The sequence below is a fragment of the Pleurodeles waltl genome, chromosome 8 (genome assembly GCF_031143425.1).
Source record: "Pleurodeles waltl isolate 20211129_DDA chromosome 8, aPleWal1.hap1.20221129, whole genome shotgun sequence".
Taxonomy (NCBI): Eukaryota; Metazoa; Chordata; class Amphibia; order Caudata; family Salamandridae; genus Pleurodeles; species Pleurodeles waltl.
The window spans coordinates 280,485,477-280,512,701 of NC_090447.1; the positions used below are offsets into that span (position 1 = coordinate 280,485,477).

A 27,225-nucleotide genomic window follows, 5' to 3' on the forward strand; every position below is an offset into this window, starting at 1 on the left:
TGCTGGTCATGCCAACACTAAATTCTTGCATGTACCACTTTTAAACACTAAGCACCCATCTTGTGGGTTATAAGGATTATTTAGGGATGACTTTCTTAATGTTTAAAAGTGGGGTTCTTTACTGTCACAAAGGGTATTTTGGCAGCTTCAACTGAAGGTTTAAAAGCTGCAGTAGTCAGGCTATACAAGTAGACCTTAAGCCATGTTTTGTTTGTCAGCCTAGTGGATTACACAACATGTAAGGCATTCCACCTGTGACATTTAACATCTCATGCCACTGGTGTATTTTCCTGCACCACATACTATGGCCTTACTATAAAGGTAATATTTTATTTGGAGACTAGTCAATATTACCCTTTTTCAGGAGTTAGAGCACCTACTTTGTGAACTAGACAGCGCACCCCAGTATGCAGAGTTTAAAACCAGTAATATCGGTTGTCTGCAAAAAAAAAAAAAAAAAAAAGGGTGATGGCCTAAATAGAGGGATTTCTCACACTATCTATTATGGCTTGCATCTTTTTTTTTATAAACATTTTATTATTTTCAAAAAGAAGGGAAAACAAAAAAAAGGGGGAAGGGTACAAGGCAAGGGGAGTAGGCATCTTACAAAATGTTTCATTTCCGTCTTCATAGTAATAGTTAGGTAGCATCTTTGTTGTTTGAGAGGTTGACAATTGTTGTAGCAGCCTCTCATTCCTTTTAAACCATATTATAATCATGTGTCAATACAATATTTTCAGTGATTTTTCCCCTGTGATCATTCTGGTTTATGTCAATAGTTCCAACCATCGTCCCCAGATCTTTCGAAATTTTTGTGGGCATCCTCTGGATTCGAAGACTATCTTCTCCTGATTGGCACACCAGTCCACCCCTCTTCCATTTTTGGAGCGAAGGGCCCCCCGGGAGGCTCCATGCTGCTGCAATGTCTCTTTTGGCAACTAGTAATGCTGTGGCTACTAGGGCACGTTTTGCACGTGTTCCCTCCATTTCTTCCATTATTCCTAATAAAGTAAATTTTGCGGATTTGTGTACTTCTTGCCCCACGGCTCTTTCCAGTTCCTGAAATACCCCATCACAATATTTCTGTATTGTTGGGCAGGTCCATACCATGTGGAAGAAATCTGCTGGGTCGCACATGCATCTTGGGCATCTGGGAGAGGGGCGGGCTCCCCTTTTATGAAGTCTGGATGGTGTCAGGTATGCTTCATACAGGTAATAAAATTGTATTACTCGGAATCTAGTTGACACCACCAGTACCTTGGGTGCCATTAGGGCCTCTCTCCACTCCGCTTCCTCCAGGGTTCCCACCCAGGTTTCCCACTTGGTCCTAATTGGAACTAGTTTGTCTGGAGTGTTGGTAACTAGTATCTTGTATATTTGCGAGCTGCCTTTTCCTTCTAGGTTTCCCATAAGTAATTTGGCTTTGAGCGGGTTAAATTCGGTCATGTGGCCTGTGGTGGGCAAGTGTATTTTTAGGGCGTGCCGTAGTTGGAGGTATCTGAAGAATTGTGTCGTGTTTAGTTGAAATTCCGTCTGGAGCTCCTGAAATTTTTTCATGGACCTCCCCCTCCATATGTCCCCCACCAATTAAATACCTATTCGGTCCCATTCTGGTAATCCCTTTAGCGCAGCTGAGGCGCTCAGCCATTTCCCCCTCCACAACGGGGTCTGGAGGGTGATAATGGTGTTCCAATTGGTGTACCGCAGAGCCGCTCGCCAAGCCAGGAAGACTGCCTTAGTTATGTCTTCCATATCTCGGAGGATCGGCAAACCGTAGAGCTTGTCAAGAACACCGGGGAAGCCTAGGATTGTCAGTTCTGTTTTGTAGGCCGGATCGTCCCACCCTCCATTAAACCAATCGTGGATCACAATTAGCTGGGTGGCCAAGTGGTACAAGTATGGATTTGTTGCGCCTAGGCCTCTGTCAAAAACTCACTTCCGACAGTGGTGTATTGCAACTCTGTGTCTGGCTCCTCGCCAAAGAAATTTCCCTGTGATGCCTTCGAGGTTCTGGAACCAGGTGTGGGGGATAGGGAGGGGAAAATTCTGAAATATGTATAGGAGCCTTGGTAGGATCATCATTTTATACAAGGCCACTCAGCCCATCACATTTAGTGGTAGGGTTTGCCATTTCTGTAAATCTGTTTTAACTAGTGTTAGCAAGGGGGATACGTTCTTGGCCCATGTCATCTCAGGCAGGAGGGATATCCAGATACCCAAGTATTTGAAGCTGAGCGTACGCAGGGGTATTGTGCCTTGCCAATCAAAGCAGTCCCGTGAAATTGCCAGCGGGATCAGAACCGATTTGGTAGAGTTCATTTTGAGTCCTGATATTTGTTCATACTGTCGTAGGAGGTTGAGACTTCTTGGGCCGGTTATGCTGGGCTCTTGCATGTATAGCAAGACATCGTCTGCTTACAGTGCTATTCTGTCCTCATGGGAGGGGCCCCACTTCCACCCATGGTAGATTGTGTCGGTCCTGATCATCTGGGCCAAAGGTTCGATGGCCAGGGTAAATAAGAGGGGGGACAAGGGGCATCCCTGCCGCGTGCCCCTGCGGATATCAAATGCAGGGGACAATATCCCGTTGACTAGCACCCAAGCCGTAGGGTTGGTGTACAGTGCTTGGACCCATCGACAGAATTGTGCTCCAAACCCTGCGCGTTGGAGCACCAGGAGAAGGAAGCCCCAATCAACCGAATCGAATGCTTTTTCGAAATCGATGAGCAGGAGGGCAACATTTCGGGGCAATCGGTGTCTCTCTGTTAAAGATACATGTAATCTGCGGATGCAGTGCCGTGTACTACGGGTTGCCATAAACCCACATTGATCTGGGTGTACTAATTGCGGTAGGACCCTCTTGAGACGAATGGCTAGGATGGATGCAAAGATTTTAATCTCTGTGTTTATTAGTGATATTGGTCTATAGTCTGCGCAATGTGGTGAGGGGGGTTGGGTTTTGGGGAGTACCACGATCGTGGCAGTGTCTAGCTCTTGGGGGAAGGACCCTTTTTTTCTGACTTCCATGTAAAGGCGCAATAGGTGTGGGGTCAGTTCTTCTTTATATGTTTTGTAGTATTCCGAGGGGAACCCATCAGGGCCTGGCGTCTTGCCCGTGCCTAGAGTTGAACTTGCTCCGCCAATCTCCTCTATCCCAATGGGTTCTTCCAATGATTGTACCTCCACCATGGGCAGCTGTGGGAGGGGATCCCTTCTAGTGTTTGACGGGCCTGGTGTAGGTCTATTTGTGTGGATGCTTGGTATAAAGTGGTGTAGTATGTGGCGAAGGCATTTGCAATTTTGGCGTGTCCTGTGACCAGGATGGTTCCCTTATCATAGACTTCGGGGACAATTCTGGAGGCATGTTGGTTGGAAATTAGCGAGTATAGCCTTTTCCCAGTCTTATCTCCCCACCCGTACAGTCTCCCGGCGTTTGCCCTCCATATGTATTTTGCCGTTTCTAGGGAGTGGTCTCGGATTTCTTCTCGGATCAAAAGGAGTTGCCTCCTGAGCTTTTCGCTTGGGCTTGTTACGTTTTGGTTTTCGAGGGCAATCGCCCAGAGTTCTAATTGTGTAATTAGTTGGGTTTTGGCACGTTCTTGATTACGTACCAGGTTTTTTGCTACCCCTCGTAGTACCGCTTTACCCGCTGCCCATAGGGTGCCTGATGTGGACTTTGATCTATCATTGAAGTGAAAATATTCTGTTAGTGCTTGCTGTATTTGTTCCCTGTATTGTTTGCCTTGGAGGTACCACACGTTTAGTCGCCATATCGGGCGAAGCTGGGTTTGGGGTTGGCCCAGAGTGAGCCGGAGTGGAGCGTGATCTGAGATTCCCCTCGTCAGAATTTTAACGTGTGTAAGGGCTGCACATTCTGTGCTTGGGAGGAGTACCAGGTCTATTCTAGATTGGGAACCATGAGCTGCCGAGGTGCGAGTGAATTGTCGCTTTCTAGACTGCCATATTTGCCAGGCGTCGCATAGCCCTGTCGCTGAGAGCCAGCCGTTGATTTCTGTCGCTAGTGTAGTCCTATATGTTGAAATTGGTCCGGTTACGTCAAGGGCTGGATTTGGAGTTGCGTTGAAGTCCCCACCTAGTATAGTACATCCCGGGGGTAGGTCAGAAAGAAGTGTGGTGAGTGCTTGGAGCGTTTTGTTGATCAAGGGCGGGGGAGTGTAGACACTGATTAAATTCATTGTGGCTCCCTCGATTTTGCCGGTGAGGGCTATGTATCGACCTTCTTTGTCTCTTCTTATCTGGATGTGTGTCATGGGGAATGTGAGGCGTAGTATTATAGCTACTCCTCGTGATCCGCGTAGGAATCCTGCATGATACACTGTCAAACCCGCGGTGGGCCAGGAATGAACAACTATCACCCAGCAGGTGCGTTTCCTGCAGCATAAGTATTTCTGGTCGATATCTCTGTATATATGAGAATATTGCGGTGCGTTTGATTTTGTCAAGGAGACCATTGACATTGCATGAAATAATTTGTGCCTGATTAATGGTGGATGGGTGGTTTTGAGTAGTTTGCCACAATGGCGGTCCTCGTTTTGGGTTAAGGAGACTTGTGTTTGTGAGGGGTTTATGTTATGTTTCCTCTGTAGCTTTAACTTATTTGGCGCCTCAATTGTGTCAGTAATGTTTTTAAAACCCTTGCTTTGTGTGTGAGTTAACAAATAAGAACATGAACATTGCAGTAATAGAACCGAATGAACAATGGCCTTGAGAACTAGGCCTGAACCCCTTTGCCCCCAACTCCCTCCCCTCCCCATACTTCCCCCCCAGAAGCATCTGTCGCCCATAAATATGTGGCACCTCACTTTTGTAACTTGTGAGGTGGTTTTCAACTGGTGGGTTGTGGTATTAATGGCGGTGGACCCCTCCATCGTGTCGGATCATCGAAGACTGCATAACGAATAGTTAGTAGGTATTTAAGTTGTTCAAGTTCAGCCTTGCCTTCATCCATTAGTTCAATTTCAGTTTCAGTTTCCCCCTTTGGACGTTCTTGGCCTGTGGCTTCATAAGGTCGGGCTGCGGGATAGATCAGTATCTTCAGGTGTGTCTTTTGGTGTTTGGGCGCCCTTCCGTGGACTTTGGTTTTCGGGGGTTTTTACAAAGTTTTCGGGAGACCGTGATTTCCTCGGTCCCGGTCGGTGAGTCCCGGCAGGGGAACTCGAGCGAGATCCTTGTCGGTCTTTTCCTCGCTGTGAATGAGTGCGCCGGCGGCGACCAGGTGGTCTTCCTTTTGAGTGGGTTGGCATGGTTTGGAGTGGTGGCCTTCGTCCCAGTTGGTTTGTATTCAGCGGGATCTCCTCTGTCAACCACGTCCAGGCTGTATCTGGCTGTTCAAAGAAGTGTGTCTTGTTTTTATAGATCACCCGGAGTCTCGCTGGGAATAGGAGGCGGTATTGGATATCCATAGATCTTAGTTTTTGTTTTACTTCGGTAAATGACTGGCGTTGTTGTTGGACTTCGTATGTGTAGCCTGGGAAAAGGAGGACTTTGGTTCCATCGTAGAGAAGGTCTCCTTTGGAGCGTGCCTCTTGAAACACCATATCTCTATCTTTGAAATTAAAGAGGCGGATTATAACCAGTCGGGGTGGGGATCCAGGCGGAGGTCTAGCTCGCAGTGATCTGTGGGCCCTTTCAATCATAAACCATGGCATGAGGTGGTCCATGGGTACCCAGGTTTTGATCCATTCCTCCAGGCGGACGGCCAAGGATGATTCTGCGGTGGTCTCGGGGAGCCCCACCAAGCGGAGGTTGTTGCTTCTCGATCTGTTTTCGGCATCTTCTGCTCTCCTATGCAGTTCTGATGTGCGCTTAGTTAACAACGAGACCTGAGATTTGAGTTCAGCTATTTCATCCTCTGCTGTGGAGATCCTGGATTCAGCTTCTGTGATTCGAGCCGTGGCATTACACAGGTCTTGTCGGACCAGGGCGACATCCACCCTAACCTCTCCAATTCTGGATTCTACCGCCACCTGGGAGGCTTGGATCGCCTGAAGGATTGCTGCCAAGTCGCCAGATGTTGTCTGCTGCTCACCAACCCCGTTTGGATTTGGGTCTTCCAACCGAGGGCCTATCGCCCCTGTAATGAATTGGTCTATGCGAGTTTGTGCTGTTGCCTGTTTGGCAGATTTATCTTTACCCATGGTGTTTGGTGTTGGTCTTGAGCTTACAGGGGCCGCAGTGCTCGGCTTGTTGTGTGTTTTATTGAGGTTGTCCTGTTGTATTTGGAGGTTAAGCGGTATTTTCAGGTTCAGAATTATGGTATGTTAGTGTCTAGATTCAGCCCTCCATTTGGCGGTATCTCCTTATCGTATTTGGGGGGGGAAACCGTGAGGTCACAGTGAGCGTTTATGGCATTTAATGGCTTTCCTCTCATTGCGTGTCTCTCTTCAAGATGATTCTTCGCGAGGATTCCGTTGCCCTTTCATCGTGGGTTTTCTGCTCTTTAATTACTTTATGTACGGGGGAGAGAGGAAAAACCCCCTTCCCTCTGTGCTTGGGTCTTATGCCGGATTCGTACGCTCCGATCTTGGAGGTTCGGTTTCGTGCCACTTTCTGTGCACCCCGTAGTATCCCTGCTTTTTCAGTCCCCAGCCGCGGCTCACCTTTCAGGGTTTTGCAGAAATAGACAAATTCGTTTGGCTCCCTCGGTGTTCCACCTTCGTTTACTAACTTTACGTTGCCACAGGATCCCGACCACGATCCTGGGCCGGAGACCGCACCTTCGCCAGGCGCCGCCTCGCAGCCCGATTGCGGATTCTCTTGCCGCCGAGGCGTCTCCTCGTCCCAGCGCCGGTCTGAGTTCAGGGGGGTTTTACCCCCGGTCTTTTCTTCAGTTTCTGCCGGCAGCAGAGCGATGTCAGCGGGAGGGAGGGGGAGGGAAGCACGACCGCAGGCTGCCGGTCCTCGGCCAGGGGCACTCAGGGCCGGTCCCGAGCGCCGCGTCCCGGAGCTCACCTCTCAATGCCGGGGGTCAGTCGTCAGGCATCCAGGCACAACGGGCCTCTACCAATCGTTCCGGGCCCCTCGTCCTCTGGTCCCATTCTCCGGCCGCCATCTTGGCCCGTGGTGATTCTGACTGATCGTTTAAAATCAGGGCCGAGAAGGGTCGGAAGCCCTGCCGCTGGTGTGGGGGGGGGGAACTGTGGGACCCCCACGAGTCAGTCGCAGCGCGATGGGAATGGATGGCCTGTCCCTACTTTAGGCGGATGATGGAGGGGTCTGGAGCACTATTAAAGTGCAACCGCCATCTTGACGCCTTGGCCACGCCCCTATGGCTTGCATCTTAATAGTAATCATTGCTGATTAGGTATTAAAGAATCATGTTGACTGGTTATTTGTTGGTAACAAAAACAATTGTCAGCAAGTTCGTAATTCCCCTATATCATTCCTTTGTAGAAACTATGTTTCCTAATTATCAAAGTTCTGACTTCACCAGTTGATTGGACATTTAATAATTATTAAAAATCGTGTTGCAGCTTATCCAAAACCAGAGTTAGCAGAAAGAGTATTTTAATTGAACTTTAGTTTTTTCTCATATAGCAATTTACAGTTAAAATACCTTTAGGTACCTAGTCACAATCGGAAAATGCCAACAATAAATCACTGCATGCAGATACTACCCAACAATACTTTAAAAAAAAAAATATATATATATATATATATATATATATATATATTTATATATATATAATGTTAAGGTACAACCTTAATCTTATCTCCCAACCACTGTCAATTATTTCACAGCATTAGAGAAGAAAAAGAAAAAAAACAAATGTGGTTACATTTTGGAGTACGATTTGCATAGAAGAGACAGAAATACTGGGGTGGGGAAGGTGTTTACACAACAGCAAAGCTGGACAGTAGAATTTAGCCACTTGTAGAGCACAACTCATTGATTAGGAGAACTGAATGCATGGTATTTTAGTTCTCATAATGTAACTAATGGAGGTGTCGAGAGCAATGTGGGTAGATCATTAGACATTGTGGATATTAATAGGATAGACAATGTTCAGTGAGGAGGAGGGAAGACAGAAGGGCAAGTCTAGGATGACCAGATGTAAGTGCATGTCTTCAACACCGTAGATTAAAGTTTTTTTTTTTTTATTAACATGATTTAACTGACTTTCTGTAACTCATTTCTTGTTTTCATGGAAAGAAACAAAGAAAAAAAACAAAGAAGAGGCCAGGATTTATTGGAAATGGCGCAGGAAGGAGAGTTTCTACTTGACCAGAAGTAGATTTCAGATCCTGCAGACATATTTGAAAAATGAAAGGGCAGGTGCATTCTTTTTCTTCGAGAATGATATCAAGAAAGGAAAGGCCTATACTCAAAAATGTGTCCCAGAGTTTGGAAGGAGCCATTTCAAGTATGTAAATTTACCATCCAATGTTTAAAAATATAAGACATCGAATAGAGAAGGTACAGCAGAGTAGTGCACAACTCCGTGAAGGTAATTTTGTTTCTCATGATCATTTGTATTCATCCGAGGCCTCAGACAGTGCCCTACATGGTGCTGGTAGGCTTACATTGGATAAGAAAGTAGATTTAGGCCGTACATTCTTTCCTCCTTTAGCAATATTTTGATTCCAAATGTTATTGGTTCAACGAACAGACGTATGCCCTAGAGGCCACATCTTTCTTCAAGAATGAAGGCGATGTAGCAGACAAATGCACACTAAATACTCACTGAAGTCACCGGTGAGAAACACGGCCTCTGCTCCAGGAGCCCATTCCCTGCAGTACACACCACCGTTGGCCTGTCTGTTGACACCAAACAACTCGTAACCCCTTGAAAATGTGTCAAGTCCGCCTTCATTTTCTTCAATGTGTTTCAAACGTTTTGATAAGAGAGAATACCTAAGAAGTTAAGAAATCAAAGAAAAAATTAGGACAGCACCAACTGCTGAGCACCAATACTATAACTGATAAACTGCATAAACGTCTTCTGCGAGTAGAGTGCTGTGTTTAGGAACGTTGGTGTAGCTGTCCACAATAAACAGAATTACACATTAGAAAAAATGAATAATGATGGTGATATTTTTCACATTGTGAGTGACATCACATCGATGAAAGTGAAAAACATCCCACGTATATGCTATTTACAAATCAATAATTTTATGTTATGCATGGCCCCAAAATAATATTCCCTGTTTTAACTATTTGCATGGGCAGAGGAGTAATGGAGGAGCTATATACAAGACTGCCTCTGTGACCAGCCCTGAATGTTGGGGGAGGGGGGCTGGCCTCCTGCCACCCACCCCATTACCAACAGTGCCTCTTCTTCCCAACTCCTCCTCCCCCCTACCCGCCCCCCACACCACGAAAGTTGTGCTCTCTGCTCTCCATCTGAAAGGCATGTCTGCATGGTCTGGAGTTTCTCCTTTATTATGATTTAGCAACAGTGGGAAACAACTTTTGCTTGGAATCTGGTTCCGAGGCTAGATTGCTGGTGTCACTGCGCCACACAAAGTGCACGGAACGCTCCCTCCCACGGGTATAGTTTTATCATGTTGTCGCCCAAGCAGTTCACTGGGGTACACAGAGCAGGTATCACATTCTGCATCAGTTCTGACTGTGCGAGCGGAGTAGGAGGAATCCATCACTGCCTCTTTGCAATCCGTTCATTTAGGTTTCTTCTTTTACACATCCCTCTCAGTACAAAGGCAGCAGCATTGAATCGGTGCACGAGAGGGTAGGGGTCGCATTGCAGGCTAGGGTGTACCTGCATTATAGCCACCAAACACTTCTAATTAGATCAGTCCTCTTGAACCGCATGCTCTTTAAGACGCACGGGTTCAGCTTCGGCAACAGCCTAAAAAATTAATAACTTTTCACTCCAATGCTTTCTTATGCTTCCCGGACATGGTGACATTAACGCTAAATGCTATTGAAATGTTCAGAAACATCAGTTTTAATAATGGAACTTGTAAGGACAAGGGCTCGTGGAAACGCCAGCCATGACCAGGAGGATTACTTTTAATAATAAAAAGAGTTTCCTGCAGCAAGTGAACACGTCTAAATCTACAAGAAACGTGGTACGTCGTGCGGACTTAAGACAATTGTGCATCAAAGTCTGATCATAATTCACTTTTTTCACATTATTCTGACAACGTAATAATTTGGATAAGGGAGATATTCGTGCACACAACTGGAAGGTCGAGGTTTCTAGTGCAAAATACTACAAATTGAACACATGGTACTCTTGGGCAGCAGGCCCTGCTCACCCCTTTTCATGTCTAACCACAAATCACAGGAAACTGGACAGCTTGCCTATCTGCAGCAAAACAGAGCTGGTGAGTAAATAACATGTAAATCAACACTCTTGGATTAGCATTTCTGTAAACTTTCCCCCAAAAAAAAAAAACATGGCTGATTGGCAAGTCATCTACTGTGCAAACCTCATGAAGAAAAAAAAAAAGATCACGGGGCACAAATCCTGAAGGCGACTTCTTATCTGCAGGTTTAGGGTTGGTACATTTAAGAGGCTTTTTTGAATAATCACTAGCCGGGGGTACAAGGCTATGCCAAAATATTACACAACGTTCACGAAAAGCCACTGTATAAAAATGTGGTACTTTAACACAAAGTATTTTCACATCAGTATCAATTTAGCAATCAGATTTCAGCACCGGGCATCTTACAGTTGAATGCAATAGGCAGCTGTAATCTCTTCTCTTTGTATGCAAGCAGGTGTCACTGCTTCGGAGTCCCAGCCACACAGCATATCATTGCATATGTATACCTGCACTAGTAGGAGGTGGAAGGACTTCTGGGTTGCATTTATGTGCGTGCCACTGTTCATATATGTTGGGTGTATGATTTGTTCATGTGTGGCTACACAAAGACTTGAATGTATGGAAGGCGCTGTGTACTTGGTCATATTATTAATATAATACGTTATAGTACCATTCGCGAAAATCTAAAACATCAGTTTTATCGTTTTCTATAATAGTTGCTTGATCGCCTGTATTTGACTGTAGAACAGAAGTGTCGATTTATTTCAGTCAGGTGGAATACAGTCAGATGTCCAGAGGTCTATAGCATATACTGAGATCTGGTGCATATCACACATTCACAGCATTCCAAATGTTTGTTTTATCCTTGAAATCTCATTCTCCACTTAAGAAAAGTGAAAATGACAAAAATGAAGTTTTAGGAGTGCATGAGGGTACCAACTCATGTGAACACGAAACAAGGGTCTTTTGGATCTGAAAGAACCTATTGAATTTATTTGGTAATTTAAAACCATGGTGGTGGAGTGGGGAGGTGTGGCGCTGCTAAGGACTTATTTCGTCAGGGAAAACACTTACTAATCTCACACTCATGTATGCATGGTTGCAGACAGGCTGCGGTTTAAGATCATGAACCAACTAGGGCTTGGCAAGACCCAAGTTCACACACATTTTGGATCATTGGCGGCAGTGCTTAATTTGTAAACAACAAGGTGCCCATGCTAAAAGCTCTCCTCTTAAACACGGGGCTGCTGCAATTAAATGTGGGAACACGGAATATTGAGGTAGCATAATCCTGAACCCATCTCGGGCCACTTCATTTCATTTAAAGCCGCTCCCTGCCACTTCAGCTCACTCTAGCAACTTTCTGCTTTCTCCCATTGTGACGCTTTTTCGTTTTTCTCTTCCTCTTCTTTCCCATATGTGCCTTTTGTCCGCAGCAAATGCGTGAGAGTGAAGAATAAGCGCCGGCCCTCAAAAATAAGTGCCGGTGCTCAGCACCGGAAACAAGCACAAATTATACACTGATTGGCGGGTCTTATGCAGAAATCACTGCTCAAAAGCACCCACTGTAGACTTCGAAACACTAGCTAAAACATGGGCCTTTACAACATTTCGGTATTGACTGCTCAGGTAAACAAACTGGATTATTTTTTTCGATGGTGGTTTTGCACATTTGGCACAATCAAGAGTAGGCATTCTCACTGCCTTTAAAAAGTAGCTCATTTCAGGTCACCAATTTTGCATATTCCTCCAATGTTTTTCGCTCATTTGGCGGAATTTCATGAATGTGGTATTATAATCTGCCTTAGCTTGATTGCTCCCCAAAGTCCTTTCTCCTTCATGGAGTGTAGTTGGTCAACAATATAAAATAAATACACAAATAAAATAGATGGTGCATGGCTAATGCTTTTGTGACCAATTCCCATTATTGCTCTTTAGACATCCTTTTACTCATTCAATAGCATCTCGATTTAGCACATATCCCTGTGTAGATTAATTACCTCTAATTACCCCCTCTCCACTGCTTTTTGCTGTAGGGATACAAAACATCACACTGCCCGGTGACTAAACTGATAATTCATATTGTAATTGTAATCTTTGGTTCCGTCTCTCCCAGTGCTTAATTTGTGCTTGTTCTTTCCAGTACTGGGCACCGACACTTATTTTTGCGGGCCCGAGCTTATTTTCCTGATTTAAGCATTTACTGCGAGCAAAAAACATATGGGAAAGACGGAGGAAGAGAAAAACAAAAGAGCGTCACAATGGGAGAAAGCAGAAAGCTACAAGAGTGAACAGAAGGGGCATGAGTGGCATAAATGAATTGAAGAGGCCAGAGATGGCTTCAAGTATTAGGCTGCCTCAGTATTCCGTGTTCGCACTTTTAATTGCAGCAGCCGCGTGTTTAAGAGGAGGGCTTTCGGCACCGGCACCTTGTTATTTACAAATTAAGCACTGATCTCTCCCACAGCTTCCTCAACCACACTGCCAGGCTCCAGGTCGCATAACATAACTGCACCTCGGTGGTCTTCAAGAAATTCACAAAACTACCAAAACTGGGCTTAAAACAAAAGGAATACCCTTCCAGTCACACACACTACATTGTGTAGCTTACTATACGAGCGGTTACGCGCTTCGGCATTGTACATGGGATTACTAAACACTATCCAAATGTTGCAATACAATAACAATAGTCTATCAGTACTGTAAACCAGTGGCGCAACAAGGGCCCCGAAGCCCCTGCAGTGATGGGGCGGGGAGGGGCGAGCTCCAGTGGGCCCACTCAGCAGAGAACCTAGGCCTGAAGCTCAAGAGTAAGTGCGGGGGGAATGGGGGCTCTACATACTTGGCAGGGGGGAACCCTCACGTTTCGTTACGCCACTGCCGACAATAGCACTTCCCAACATGGAACAACATTATGCAACATCAAACAGAATACACAGGACAGAACAGTCATTGAGCCAACACGATCCACATTTACCATGCAGTCTTCCATTATGTGCCATAAAGGACTCATTACTTCCACCTTTCCAGTCACACTTTTAATCTACCTTTCAAAACCATAAATGCAGAGAGACCGTCTGCATCAAGCACACAACTCGGCACCAAAAACAGTTGTCAACGCACTGCACACACTACCGGGCTCCCTCCACCAGTCCCGTACCACAACAATACGCACCTTAAAAGCTGTCCGAACAAGTCAGCGTAAACAAACCGCACCTTGAGGCGCACAACCCAACAGAGCTGTTTGACTGGCCAACGACCAAGTCTAGGAAACAATGTGCTTAGACCTGCAATGGACGGACAAAGCGCCATCCAGCTCAACAAACGCAACAACTCATTCATACAGATAACACTACAAAAACAGCAGCTGGATCAAACTAATTTTACACTCGCAATAAGCAACACGAACCTTCACTGAATATGAAAATTAACAGAACTGTTTTCGCTTTGCACAACCATACACAGCAGATTAAATGAAATCCCACAAACGCACGAAAATGGCAACCAAATTATGACCGGCTACAGTGCAGTAATAACGGTCGAAGGCGCTAAACAAATGCTGATAATCTAAAATAAATCACGGCCGCATTCTGAGAAGTGCCGTTTATAGTCCATTAAAAGTAGCAGCCGAGCTAATGACTGCCTACCGCAGTGGTTTAACCCCTACAAAGTTACACAAAAACACAACAGGATGCCGCCTTTTAGAGCAAGCTATCCGACCATGGAAGAAACACTTAATATCTGCATGTTCAGATCGAATAAAATTGAGGCCCGGTAGCAGTTTTCTTCAGTGGCATTTTCCACTGGGGAGTTTCAAGATAGGCTTCAAGTAATGGACACTCGAATTGAAACATTTTTATGTATGAATTTTGTTTCGGAATAGAGTATTCTGACATCTCTGAAGGTCAACTGCAGCCGCAACTTTTATTACGCTGACATTCGCCTTGAAACCTCGGACTCGGAAGTGAGTGCCTTGGTACACGGGCAATCATAAAACCCCTCCGCATGTCATTTCAGCAAAACGTGCTCATGGGTGTCATATGGCTCCGATCTAGGTCAGAAGTGCCGCAACCTGCAGCATCAATTTCTTTGATACTATAAAGACCAATTTATCTTGCACTCAATGACAATACCAAAGCGTTTTCTTCAGATGAACCTCTGAATACCAGAAGATACTTTCATTTTTCCGTTCACGCGGTGTCCATTGTTAACACACGATGCGAGAGAGAGAGAGAGAAACAAAATTAAAAAAAAGAAGAAAGAAAAATCAGCATTTGAGACCCCAAAAATCTCAGGTTAGGTGTAAATGTGCAGAAGCGTTGTCGATGTTGATTTACTGTGAGCGAAACAGCGTGATCCAAGAACATGCAGTACACAGAGGGGACCACTGGAATTATTAGGCAAAGAGTACCTAGAGTGCAGCAAGTTTGTCTAAATCATGGGACCTGTAATGGCAAATTGTGCAGTAAACTGCAACAGATTCTGACCGTATTATTTCAGAATGTTTTAATTTTAACAATAAATACTGCCTGGGCACTTCTTTCACATTGTTAGCACCGGTTAAATAACATAACAGTAATCAGCAATTGAAAGGCGACCAGTTATAGTTTGAAGTGATCTGCTACTGTAGAGCACGTGTATTTAAAAAAAAAAAAATAATAACTACGCTTTCTGATGAAATAGTCGAATTGTGCAGCAGATGGTGAATTATGTTTCAAGAGTGATAAATCCATAATTATGCGAAAGATGCTGTGGTGGATCATCATCTTGTACAGAGCCGCCCTGCCCATTAATGTCAACGGTAGTTGTCACCAGTGTTCTACATCCCTCTCTAGTCTTTCCACCAGGGGGGATACATTGTTCCAGAGGAATTTGTGCAGGACTGTGGTTATGTATATCCCCAGGTATTTAAAACCATCGGGTGCCACTGGAATGTTGGCGCAGGGAAGCAGAGTAGGGGGTCCCCCGCTAAGGGGTATAGCAGGGATTTATCCTAGTCAATACTGTACCTGGAGTACTCTCCAAAGATGCAGAAGATTTGTAGTAGCCGGTCTATGGAGAGAACTGGATCCGTGACATAGTAGCACATCATCTGCATATAGCGAAATAAGGTCTTCCCACCCTCCCCCAACTAGGATTCCCCCAAACCAGTGGATCTTGTCAGATCCAGGCTGCAAGCGGTTCTAGGGCCAGTGCAAATAGCATAGGGGAAAGCAGGCATCCCTATCTTTTACCCCTATGCAGTTCAAAGGTGCAGGAAGATACCCCATTTACTCTCACCTTCGCCAGTGGTTTCTGGTAGAGCAGCTTAACCCAGGCACAAAACCGGGGGCCAAATCCCAGTCCGCAAAGTACTGCAAACATGTATCCACACTCCAGACTGTCAAATGACTTTTTTAGCATCTAGGGCTAACAGGGCTGCCTGGCTGCTCCCCCAACCCCTGCAGCTGTGTCATGTGGAGCACTCAGTACAGTCAACAGATGTTAAGCCAGGTGCCTCCATGGGGCATAAAACTGTATTGGTCAAGATGGACTATGAAGGTGATCACAGTTTGCAGTCGGGTGGCCAGAACCTTCGCTAGTTCCTTTGCCTAAACGTTTAGTAAGGATAAAGGGCTATACAATGCAAATTGTGTTGCCACTCCCCTTCCTTAGGTATGACCACTATACTTGCTGTCCTCTGATCTTCTGGCAGTACCTGGATATTCAGGGCCTCGTGATACATTTTGGTAAGATGTGGGGCCACCCTACTTTTCAGCCTCTTGTAGAGCTCCACTGGTAGCCCATTTGGGCCAGCTGCCTTTCCGGATTGTAAGGATCCAATTGCCCGTCCTATCTCCTCTGCCGTAAATTTCCCTTCTAGTGACTCCCTTTCTACTTCTGCGAGGGATACCAGGGCCACGTCTTTAAGCAAATCATGACAGTCTTCGTCTGTCATAAGGGTCTTAGTAGTGTATAGCCTCTCATAGTAGGAGGCAAAGGCCTCCACTATTTCTGGGCTCGACCATCTGGACCTTCCTGGCTCGTCCACAATCTCACATACTCTTGTTTTTGGTCTCTTGTCTAACCTTGCTTAATCTCAGATATCATACAGCCTTCTCTGTGTCACCTGGACGTATTTCCTGGCCTCGTCCTCGGCCAGATCACATACGTCTGCTTGCTTCGCTAGTAAATCGCCGGCGGAGCTCTTCCAACCTATTCCCAGGCAGCTGAGCCTCTAGCACTCCTACTTCCTTCTCCAGCGCTTCTATTCATAACGTTTTCTCCTTTTTCTTATCCCCTGTCAGTGCCTGAGCCTGTCCACAGAGGACCACCTTAAAAAGGCCTCCCATAATACACAACTGGAGGACACTCACCCTCCCCCCCCCCCCCCCCCAAAGTTCTCTTTGAAGTAGTGGTCCGTCCCTTCCCGTAGTCTTTCTCCAATGACCGGATATTTCCGATACCATGTATCTATTCTGGGTACGGTGGCATAGTCTTGATCTGGTCCCTTTAGTGTTGTCATCACTGGCGAGATAGAGATCCCTCGCGCCCCATGTCGGGCCTCCCCAAGTGACCTATGTGTAAACTGAGTGTATATGTGGTCTATCCAGGAAAAACTGCCATTTGGGACGGAGTAATATGTATATGCCCTCTTCTGCGGGTGTAGTGCACTCCAAATTTCCACAAGTCCCATCACCTCTACAAACTATCTCAGTGGTCCTCCCTCACCAGGGGTGGGGGGTGATCTATTCCATCTGTCCGCCTCTGTGTCCGACACCGCATTCATATTCCCCCCCACCCCAACCCCCTCCTTTATGAGGATCCCAGCCGGCAACTTCAGCGTCAAGGTCCCAACTTCCAGCAGTGTCACCCAGTGCGGGCATGGTGAAATATACACTGAACATATATTTATAGCATGAGCCTTTCCCACTATCCTGTGATTGCAGCAAATCGGCCCAAGGGATCCGCTTAGGAGAGTGCTAGTTTGAATGTTAGTGTCCTCCTAAGCAGAATGCCCGCCTGCCAAGCATCGCAGGAGTATCCCGCGTGTGCCACCAAAGTGTATCCGAATCTGTTTAGGGCCTTGTAAGTGTTTCCTCTAAGGTGGGTTACCTGCAGTAGGTCTACGTCCGGTGCCATTCGCCTGAGGTACTGTAGGACTGTCATCCTCTTGATTTTACTCCCCAGCCCATTTACATTCCAGGACAAGATACTCAGTCCCTTATGTGAACTACTAGCCATTGTATGCGACTGGGTTGGTGTCTGTATCACATTCTCCCCATCTGTCAGACCCACGCATATGTGGTTGGTTTCCCTCTAGAAGCCCTGTCTCACCAATCCCACCTTTTGTAAGCATGCTTGGAACAATTAAACTTGTCAATTTTCCTGTTTGAACATTACTCCCCTCAACTAACCCACCTCCCTCCCTGCTACCCTGCCCCGCGGGACTCCAACAGCCCGCTTCACAACCTGGCAGAGTGCCTGTCACCCCAAAACTTTCAAAACAATTTGTGGGTGTGGTAGGCAAACCATAGCAGATGGTCTGCCATTCGTCTCCGGCTCTCTTCTGACCCTGCTAGTTTGTTCCTGTAAGACCATTTTTGCAAGATCGTCTTCAGTTTCACCCTGAGCTCCCGGACCGTTGTCTCAGTCTCAGCTAAAAACTCTCCTCCGGTTGCTTGGCTCGAGTTTAGTACCTCCCGGTCTGATTCTCCCTCTGGGCCAGGCATGGATTAGTCCCTCCGTCTTTCACTTGCATGCGGGCTGCTTCGTTGGTCTCTAATTTGTCCAGGCGAGGCTCGTTGGGGCCTGGCTTGAAGCCCCTTTCTCTCTTGTCACTCTCGGGCCCCAGACCCCCGCAGTTCCATCTTGCACCAGCCCTCCAACCAGTCCCAGGTTTCCTCAGGGGGACTGGAAGAGCCAGGACTTGCCATCCTTGGACCAAAGGGCCTGTTTGATCTCCTCAAAATGGCATCTCTGCCCCTAGCCCTGAAGGATGAAGTCCGGAAAAAAACGATCAGTGCGTTTTCCCATTTCAGATTCCCCTTCGATCTGGCTGTCTGAAGGATTGCATCTCGGTCCCTGAAGTTGAATATTCTAGCGATTATTGTTCAGGGGGACCCGCCTAGAGGCAGTCATGTCAGCACTCTATGCGCTTTTTCAAAAGTAAAAAATAGTTAGACGTTTGGGACTCAACTTGTTCAGTATGAGGTCTTCTACGAACAGTTCTGTACAGTGCCCTTCTGCCGCTTCCGGAACTCCCTTGATCCTGATGTTGCTGGGACGGGCCCTATCCTACCGATCCCCCAGCTTGGCCTCCACCTCGGCCTGCTTCTTGGTCAGGTCTTGTGCTTGCTTTTCTAGTTGTTTGTTGATGGCCTGGAGCCCGCTGATCTGACCTTCTGCCGTGGTGACCTTGTCCGGGACTTTGTGAAGGTCTGCACGCAATAAGTTGATATCTCATGTCACTGCATAGATTTTCGGCTCCATATTGTTCCTTAGCACTTGTACGGCATCCATGATTTTATGCCGCAAAGGGTCTCCAATCTCAAGGCCTCGCCCCATAGAGTCTGGTGCATTCCTCTCCGATCCGGCTGTCTTCAGCTGCACTGTGTACTTGTCCAAGTTATTAATCTGCGTTGCTTGTGGGCCTCTGTTGCACCCAATTGTATCACACTCCTTCTCAGTGTCCCACCGCTGGGGCGCTCTTGGTCCCACAGCGGTGGGTCACTTGGCTGGTCGATGTCTTTTGGGTCCCACTTTGGGTGTCTCCTCCTGGGCATTTAAACTGCTTCACCCTTCTCAAGCCATCTTCCCAGTCCAGCCCCAGCTTCTCCAGATGCCTCCGGCCTACTGCGGCTGCGTGCACTGGTCTAGCTTCTGTCACCGTGCCTCAGGTTATCTCCTACAGGGCATCTTCTTGGGGGTGGGGGAGAAATCGCCGTCTCTTCACTGCAGACCCCTCGGTTAACAGGGGCACCCTCCTGCCCCTACTGTTGCTGGTTCTTCACGCTTGATCCCTGTGGAACTCTCCTATCCTCACAGAGTGCTGTTGAGCCTCTGTAGCATTTTGGGCCTCCATGCTCCCTTCCAGAAGCTCTTCGGTTGGGCAACTTATCTTTCAGTTCTCCCTTGTGCCGGATATCATGTTTGCCCTCTCTGGCTGCAGCCGTCTGTCTGTGCCCCTGCTGCCGCTCCCGTCCTCCTGCCTGCTTCGCTTGACCCCGGAAGCCAGGCCGCTCCCTGCTCCTGCCGCAAGCTGTTCTTGCCTCAGTTCCCGTCCCAGGCTGCTGTGGTTTCTCTGGCCCCCCCAGGGGTGTGTCTCCTCCCCGCCTGCTTGGTCTGCTCCCCTGGTGCTCACCTTGCCCTGCGGCGCTCCTCCATATGCACTGCAGCCTCACAGGCCCGTGGAGGTGTCGGACCCTTTTCCTCCTCTTCCGACACCGCCTGGATCAGGGGGTCTCTGCCTGCTCCCGCTCCCTCCAGCGCTTATTGTAATCTACTGGCGCTTCTCCTAATGGGGGGGCGCTCTTCAGTGACTCCGCTCATGGCAGCATATGCTCTTTCCGCCCACCATTTTGTCCCATTGCGCTATCCAGCCTGCGCGGTCTTTCCGGCCCTTTGCCTCATTTTAGGCCTCAGAGGACCCCCGAATCCAGCCAAGTACTTTCCCTGCCTCTGGTCCAGATTCATAGGATGGATTAACAGGTCTTTAAGGTGACGTTTTGGAGCCGCTCGACTATGCAGCCATCTTGCTCAGCACCTGGCCACACCCCCTGAGCCTTACTCTGTCCAGACCAGAAAAATAATTGTGCTTACTATGAGATGCCAAGGCCTCAACATTATGCATGGGATCTTCCAAAGCTCCTTGTCATAGCAGCTTATCCTTATATACCCACATGAAACGTCAGCTCCTGCTGTGCAATCACCAGAGGCAAATATTTCAAATGCATGATGAAGAGATTTAGGCCCACCTTTGAAGGAAGAGTAGATTGGAGAGCAATACAAAATTGCCAACTGTCTAAAACACATCTACTGCTAAATGAAGGAGAAGTGACTGAAAATAGCTAAATCAAAGATCATGGTGCTGGAAGAAACAAAGATGAATATAACACCTTCAATTTTGCCTCAAACCTCCTCAAGTCATTGATGAGCTTCTATTCATACCTAGAACACTATAAAACAATACAATCAACACAGGTCCTAGTCATCTCCAGATCCGACTATGCAAGTGGACTTATTTGTAGTGTCCAACCTTACTTGATGGCTAACAAATTCAGAACTTCAGAGTCGGTATCGCCCTGGGACTCCAGGAACTTTAATCTTAAAATGAAAAAAAAAAAACCAGTAAGAAGGTAAGAACGTATGCAGTTAATCATAAATAGTATTCCTTCTTTTTTTAAAACCCTTTGTCTAGGTTAAAATCTCAGTTTATGTGCATACTACAGATAATGCACACCGTACTTAGCAAAAATCCAGAGATACTGATTTTCTTCAATTAATGTGTGAACTAATTTTTCACTATGATTGAACAACATTATTGCGACTGTTTGGCACTTGCTTGGAGAATGGTTGTTAACCAAATAACGTCAAAAATAGAGTTCATAATTCTCAAGGGGGTACCACAACCAACGTAATAAACACAATCTATTTAGTTGTCACAGGTCAAGGTTAATCTCTGGCAAAACACGTACAGCTGTAGCATAAGCAGCAGACAATTCCACTAAGAAATGTGCAATACCAAACATTAAAAGGTAAGAACACAACAACGTTATCAAATTCACTTACAAAAATCAAGAACATTCAACAACGAAGAAATAAACAAACGTTTAAAAAAAAAAAAAAAACTGGGGTGGAATTAGCATTATCGATTTCTAAAGTTAATGGAACAAGCACCAAGAAACAGCAAATCAGCAACTGAAATCAGGACACGGGCACAATATCAGGCCAACTGAGTTTAAGTTAAGGTTGGGTAAGTCTAGCAGGTCATACTGATCAAGGTTTTTGAACGGAGACTTAATTTTCTGGTTCACAAAATCTTTCAGTGGGACAAACTGAGGGATCCTTGCTTATTTCTACATCCAAAGTCAGATACATTGTTGTAATTCTCCTGCTCAAGTCGCCTGTTTGTGGCACCAAAAGCTGGTACATTCCTGGATTTTATAGCTACTGAAGGTGTTTCCCTCCTAGGATAACCTTTCCATCTTACCTTGGTCCCAGTTTTACTTTAAGTCTTAATCACATTTTTACCTCTCAAACTCATCCTGCTGGGTAAAGAAGTTGAACACAGTAGCCTTCGGCGTCCCAGAAGCAGGGTATCACAATGTCCTGACAAAATATCTTCCTTTGTGGGAATAATCTTCACGTAGTACTAACTAGCAAATATTCTTGCCACCAAGGGTGCACCCTTCATGGGCTATGCTCATTAATTTGTCCCACTGAAACAAAGATTAAACAAAAAAAAAAAACTAGTATTTTCTTGATGCTCAGAAAGTCCATCCTGATCTCCTAAAGCTGCTGGTCGTAAGGGCAAGCTTTTAGCAATCATTACTCCAGCCAGGATTCTCTACCTCTCCTTTGAAGAAGATCCAGCTGTCCAATTATATCTTAATTCTTTAGTTGTAGAAGTGAAAATGCGGCCTCAAGAAGACTCTTGGAATGTAATTTCTGCCCCTGTGCCAGTGTTGATCAGGAGTCCTTCAAGCATTTCTTCCTAGTAGGCCAGAAGAATTCTTACTTCATGTGTTCTTCCAGTTCTAGAAATGTTCTGTTGTGGCAGTAAGATGCCATTAATATTTTGTGCACTAACCAGTGATTTCATATTTCCCTGAACCCAATACTGGCAACGTTCCCACTAAAATCACCTCCTTTTTTAGCCCTTTCATTGTACTGTAAAATTTCAAAGTCCCTCATTTAAAATGGCCATAGCCTGGGGTTCCCTCTAGAGACAATCCTGGTGTACTCCTCTTTCCAGGTTCTAGAAACAACGTCCCCTCCTGCTGAGATAAATATCTGGGGCCGATAGGTTTATGTCTCTTTGATCCTCAGTTTGGCAGTCCTTTGTGTAGCCATCTACACTAGTACCTCCGATATGAGTTCTCTTGTAAGGGGCCCATTACTGACAATATTTACATTTCTGTTACTTAGATGCGATTTCATTGTTCAACAGGCCAGCAGTTCACCGCTTATTGGGGGGATAAGTGTAGTCACTGGAAGCAAGTTAGCCAGCCAAACTAGTTTTAGCTTACTCCCAGGCAGTACAAGGTACACTATTTTTTTTTTTTAAACAAATTACCTTTTAACTACACATACCAAAAATAAAAAACAAAGAAAAAACTATTAAATTAGAATTTTGTCAAAAAGTGAAATAGAACTTACGTTTCCAGTATTATCCGTGCTGGATTATAAAAAAAGAAAAATAAATTGAACTTTTATTCATAACTAGGCCTGTTCGTTAAACATTTAACCTGATCTTCACAGTGGCAAATATCTTTTACAACTTTTAACAGTGAGGTGGATTTGATTTTTATTTACTATGACCGACCTTTCTATCCTATACACCCAGCCTTATGAGCTTTTTCTAGGCACTTAGAGATGACTTATATAATGGCTAAATGTAGGCTCTTTACATGGGAACGTACTTTTCTTCACCATGCGTCGCAGCAGTGGTTTTATCACTGCAGCCCTGCCAGTACACACTAGTGTTCCAAAACGCAATTTGCTAAAACATATTTTGAACTGCTTACAAAATTATAAAGCTGCATTTACTTTCTCTCCGTTCAATGCCAGGATCAGATCAAAATGGGCAGGTTCAGACCTCATCGCTACAAGGAAATGCAATGTTGCTTAACTCTGAGGCAGATGCAGGATTTTAAGTTGCACTCAGCTGGCGGAATCGGTAAAGACACGAACCAGACACTAGAGCTCTAGCCACACGGGACCAGAACCTTAGAAAAAGAAAAAAAAAACCTTACATTTTTTTTTTTTTAAAATAAAAAATAAAAAACCTCAGAATGGCAATGTAAGTAGGAAAGTGAATTTTGCAAGCCTCGACTTTACTCCTGAATCGAACTAAGGCATGAAATAAACCAGTTTAAGATCACCACATTTATATCGGATGTTGTTGATAATGCCACAAATGATCTCTTGACTCCTCAAAGCTACCTAAAATGAGATGGCTAGGCGGTTAACATTTGCAGAAAGCTCCTGACAAGCTCTCTGGAAGAAATGCATTAAATTGCTAAACAGAGATGTTTTCTCCATAAACACTGAGACACATAGGGGGTTATTACAACTTTGGAGGAGTGGTTAATCCGTCCCAAATGTGACGGATATACCACCAGCCGTATTACGAGTTCCATAGGATATAATGGACTCGTAATACGGCTGGTGGTATATCCGTCACTTTAGGGACAGATTAACACCTCCTCCAAAGTTGTAATAACCCCCATAGTGTAGTTATAAAGTAGGCGGAAACGCCCTTTCAAATCCTACTGTTGCTATATTAATGAATGTTTTTCAGTTATTTCCAAATGAAATGGTATTACCGAGATTAAAAATGAGCTTCCATAAAAAAAAAACATAAGCAGTATGAATTTTATATACTGACTTACTGCCACTGTGTAAACACAGCACAAGATGCAAATGATGAGCACAACACTAGGTGTCATAATGAACATTAAGACCCGCTAAAATTAAAAAAAGCTACTTTCCAATATATATTTGCTTCATTTTTGGAATGGACTTAAACGGACGACTAAATCCTGCAAGACAGAAAACATAATAGGGTTCTGGTGTCTGTGAATGCCATTATTATACCAACAAATACTAATATGCTGTGAGCAATATTTGTGGTGGTTCAGGAATGTTTTGACCTCAATGAATATTGGAATCTAATACAGAAGTAAATCTCAAGCACTACTCTATTTTAAAAAAAAGTTACATACAGTAATAATGCTTTAATGCAAACTCAGGTTTAAGATAGTTCTCCTGCTATAGAAGACCAGTGAGAACATTGGAAAGTTGACAGCTCCATTAAAGACAATGAAGCAGGAGCGAGCGATAAACACAGAATAAACAAGCATTTGCAATGCAACGGGTCTTGCGTTTGCTCATGTTAGAGCTGTAGGCGTTGTAAACCTCTAACCCGACTTTTCACCTATCGGCAAAAGTGCATTTATGTATGTAACCCAAAAAAGTGCAATTAAATGTGTAAAGCGCTCGACTTCTGCCAAGCGAGATCACGCTGGGAAAATAGAGAAAAAGTAGTCCATGAGCCGGACAGAAAACAGCGAGCCTCGCAATTTTTCTGTACTTGGTCGATGCGCTCGAGGATGGCTATCCACCAGAAAAGGCATAACATGTGCATGCCTTCCACTATTGAAATCAAGCAGATTCTAACAGGCAAGCCCACAAGCCAATGAAAGACACTGACGTGACGTGGACAGGGCTCCGAGCCCTTTTTAATTACTAAAGCCTCTTGCTTAGGCAAACGCATGCGACGCAGACTCGACCCTAAAAATTGGGTTGTTGGTTGAGGGTGATGTGAGCCCTTCAAGCATCAACCACTTTCATGGAGTGCCGAATGAAAAAGAAAAGAGAGTTCCCCAATGAGAGAAGTGGAAGGATGCAAGCCAAGGTATTCAATTAAAAGTAGTGGTGGGTGGCGAGTCCTGCCCTGCTCGCGGAGCTAACAGTTTTTGGCACTCCGCTCGCTGCTTGGAGCACGGAGTTAAAAAAAAAAAAAAAAAAAAAAATCCGCTACCCCCGCCAGCTGAGCGGAGCTCACCACGTGCGCACTGTAGCCCAGTGATGGGCAACACAGTGCAAGCGCAGATAGTCTTCAACTTAGGAAAGGTCTACAATACCACAAAGGGAATATTTCACATGTAATATAATAGAACACCTACTTGTAAATCATGTGAAGGCTTGAATGTTGCAGCTCGCTCAGCAGTGGTTATGAATGCATACTAATTTCTAGGCGAATAAGTGGGTCAAGGTCTATATAGAAATGATATATGGGGACTTGATTGATTTTCAGTGGGCTTTATATTAAGAGTCTCCCATCTTGTGGTTGACTCAGTCATCTTGTGGGGATATTTAATGTGTGCACTGCGTCCAGTTCGGTCAACTACTTTGTAAGAAATTGGGCTATTGGTTGAGGGACAGTGTTAGCCTTCTCAAGCAGCAACCACAATTCTTCTCAGGGAGAAGCCACAAGCAAACCCTAAATTAACATGTGCTCAACTCCTGCAAAACTTCACACTAAGCAATCAGGGATAACTCAGAGGCTATGTGTAAAGTATTTGTGCAACACTTTAAACAGTAACACAGTGAAAACATACCACAAAAGGAAATCACAACAGATTTCAGAGTCATTTTTAATAACTAAAACAAGATCAAAAATAACAACAAAAAAAGATATGATTTGAGATGTTGAATTTTCAAGTTTAGAGAAAGCGACCAGAGGCATAAAGCAGTAACTGTGGGTATCTGATCATACCAGATTAGGACAAAGTCACAAGTTCATGCTGACTGATGGAGCCTGCTGGCTACAGGGACCCAGTTCGGCCTGCTAAACAAAAGTACCTTAGCTTCTGGTTTGAGGAGTGTAGCCTGGATCCATGTAGAGGATTCATGTGCAGTCGAGGCAATGCGTGGATCCAAGATGCGGTGAGGCTGAGGTGCAAGGGTGTGTTGCGTCAGTGCTGATTATCCTGTCAACGGGGCTTACAATGCGAAGCCTGTCTTTGAGGATGCAGTGTACAGTCAGTTTCAAGGCTGCGATACAGAGTCCAGTGCCATTAATCAAGGCTGCCGTCGTTGAGGCACCTGAGGGCCTGCTCCTAGGATGCATCTTACCGTATCACTTCTGAAGGGGATGCAGTTCATTGTGATACGTCCAATCCATGCAGGAGAGATTTGTCAGTTCCGCTCAGGGTTGCGTAGCAGAGGAGATCCGTCTGTTCCACAGAGGCGGGCAAAACACCTTGAGCCCACTTCCAAGGGTCCAGGACAGGGATGGCACCACTTAGTAGGGTAGACAAAAAGATGAGAGCCCAGGTGCAAGGTTGTTGGAAGCCTGTTTTGTCCCAGAGGCTTCAGATGAGGTCAGCCAACTAGCCCTTTAAGTCATTCTGGGTTCAAGGGCTGCAGGTCTAGTCCTTCTGACCCAGGCAAGAAGGAAGCAGGTCAGCATAACAAATTAGGAGTCCAGCAGAATGGAAGTCCTTCAGCATCACAGTAAGGCTTCTTCATAGCAGAGAATCCAAAGGTCCAGAAGTGAGCTGAAGTGGTTGTCCAGTATTTATACCCAGTTATGCCTTTGAAGTAGGGTAGAAGCTTCTAAAGGTTTCCCTTTGAATTCCCCAGGCATCCTGCTTTCCCTGTCCTGGCTCTAGCTGAACTACAGGGTGTATGCAGCCCTTTGTGTGGAAGCAAGACAGAGCCTATTCAGGTGTAAGGGGGGCTGTGCCAGCTCCCTCCTCCCATCCTTCCAGTGATGACCCATCCAGGCACCCCTAAGCTCCCTATTGTGTGCGAGTTTCTTTGAGGAATACACAAAGCCCCATTGTCAGCTACACCCAGTCATGTTACCAGAGACAGGCTATTGGCACTGAATGGTTAAGGCAGGAAAAGGCCAACTTTCTACACATGCAAATACAACAAGGTGATGTATGGAATGCTTGGATTAATCTTAGCCACTGGCAATCACCAGGTGTGCCTCACAATCCATTGTTTTTTGCTTCCCATGCCAACTCAGTTTGGACCCAGCCATATGCAAATCACCCTTGACTACTCCTCACTGAAACAGTAACCCAAAATGCCAGGTCCTCCCTAAACCAGAGGACAAGCAACCCAGGACTGTTTTCACTATAGTTAGGGCTCTACAGCCAGGTATTGCTGGTCTCAAGTGGCACAGTGAGCCTGTGCCCTACATCTGGGCATACTTGGCGCACTTAGAGCAGTAAATATGAAAACAACAAGATG

At 45.5% G+C, this 27,225-nt stretch overlaps 1 protein-coding gene across 1 annotated transcript in view; it reads right to left on the reverse strand.

The window, feature by feature from the left end:
* The window catches only part of GBE1 (1,4-alpha-glucan branching enzyme 1), a 745,843-nt gene that overhangs the window by 619,533 nt on the left and 99,085 nt on the right, over positions 1 to 27,225 (reverse strand). Inside the window, exon 2 of the mRNA XM_069204143.1 lies at positions 8,706 to 8,875. Within this exon, the coding sequence (XP_069060244.1) occupies positions 8,706 to 8,875 (170 nt within the window). The remainder of the gene's footprint in view (positions 1 to 8,705; positions 8,876 to 27,225) is intronic.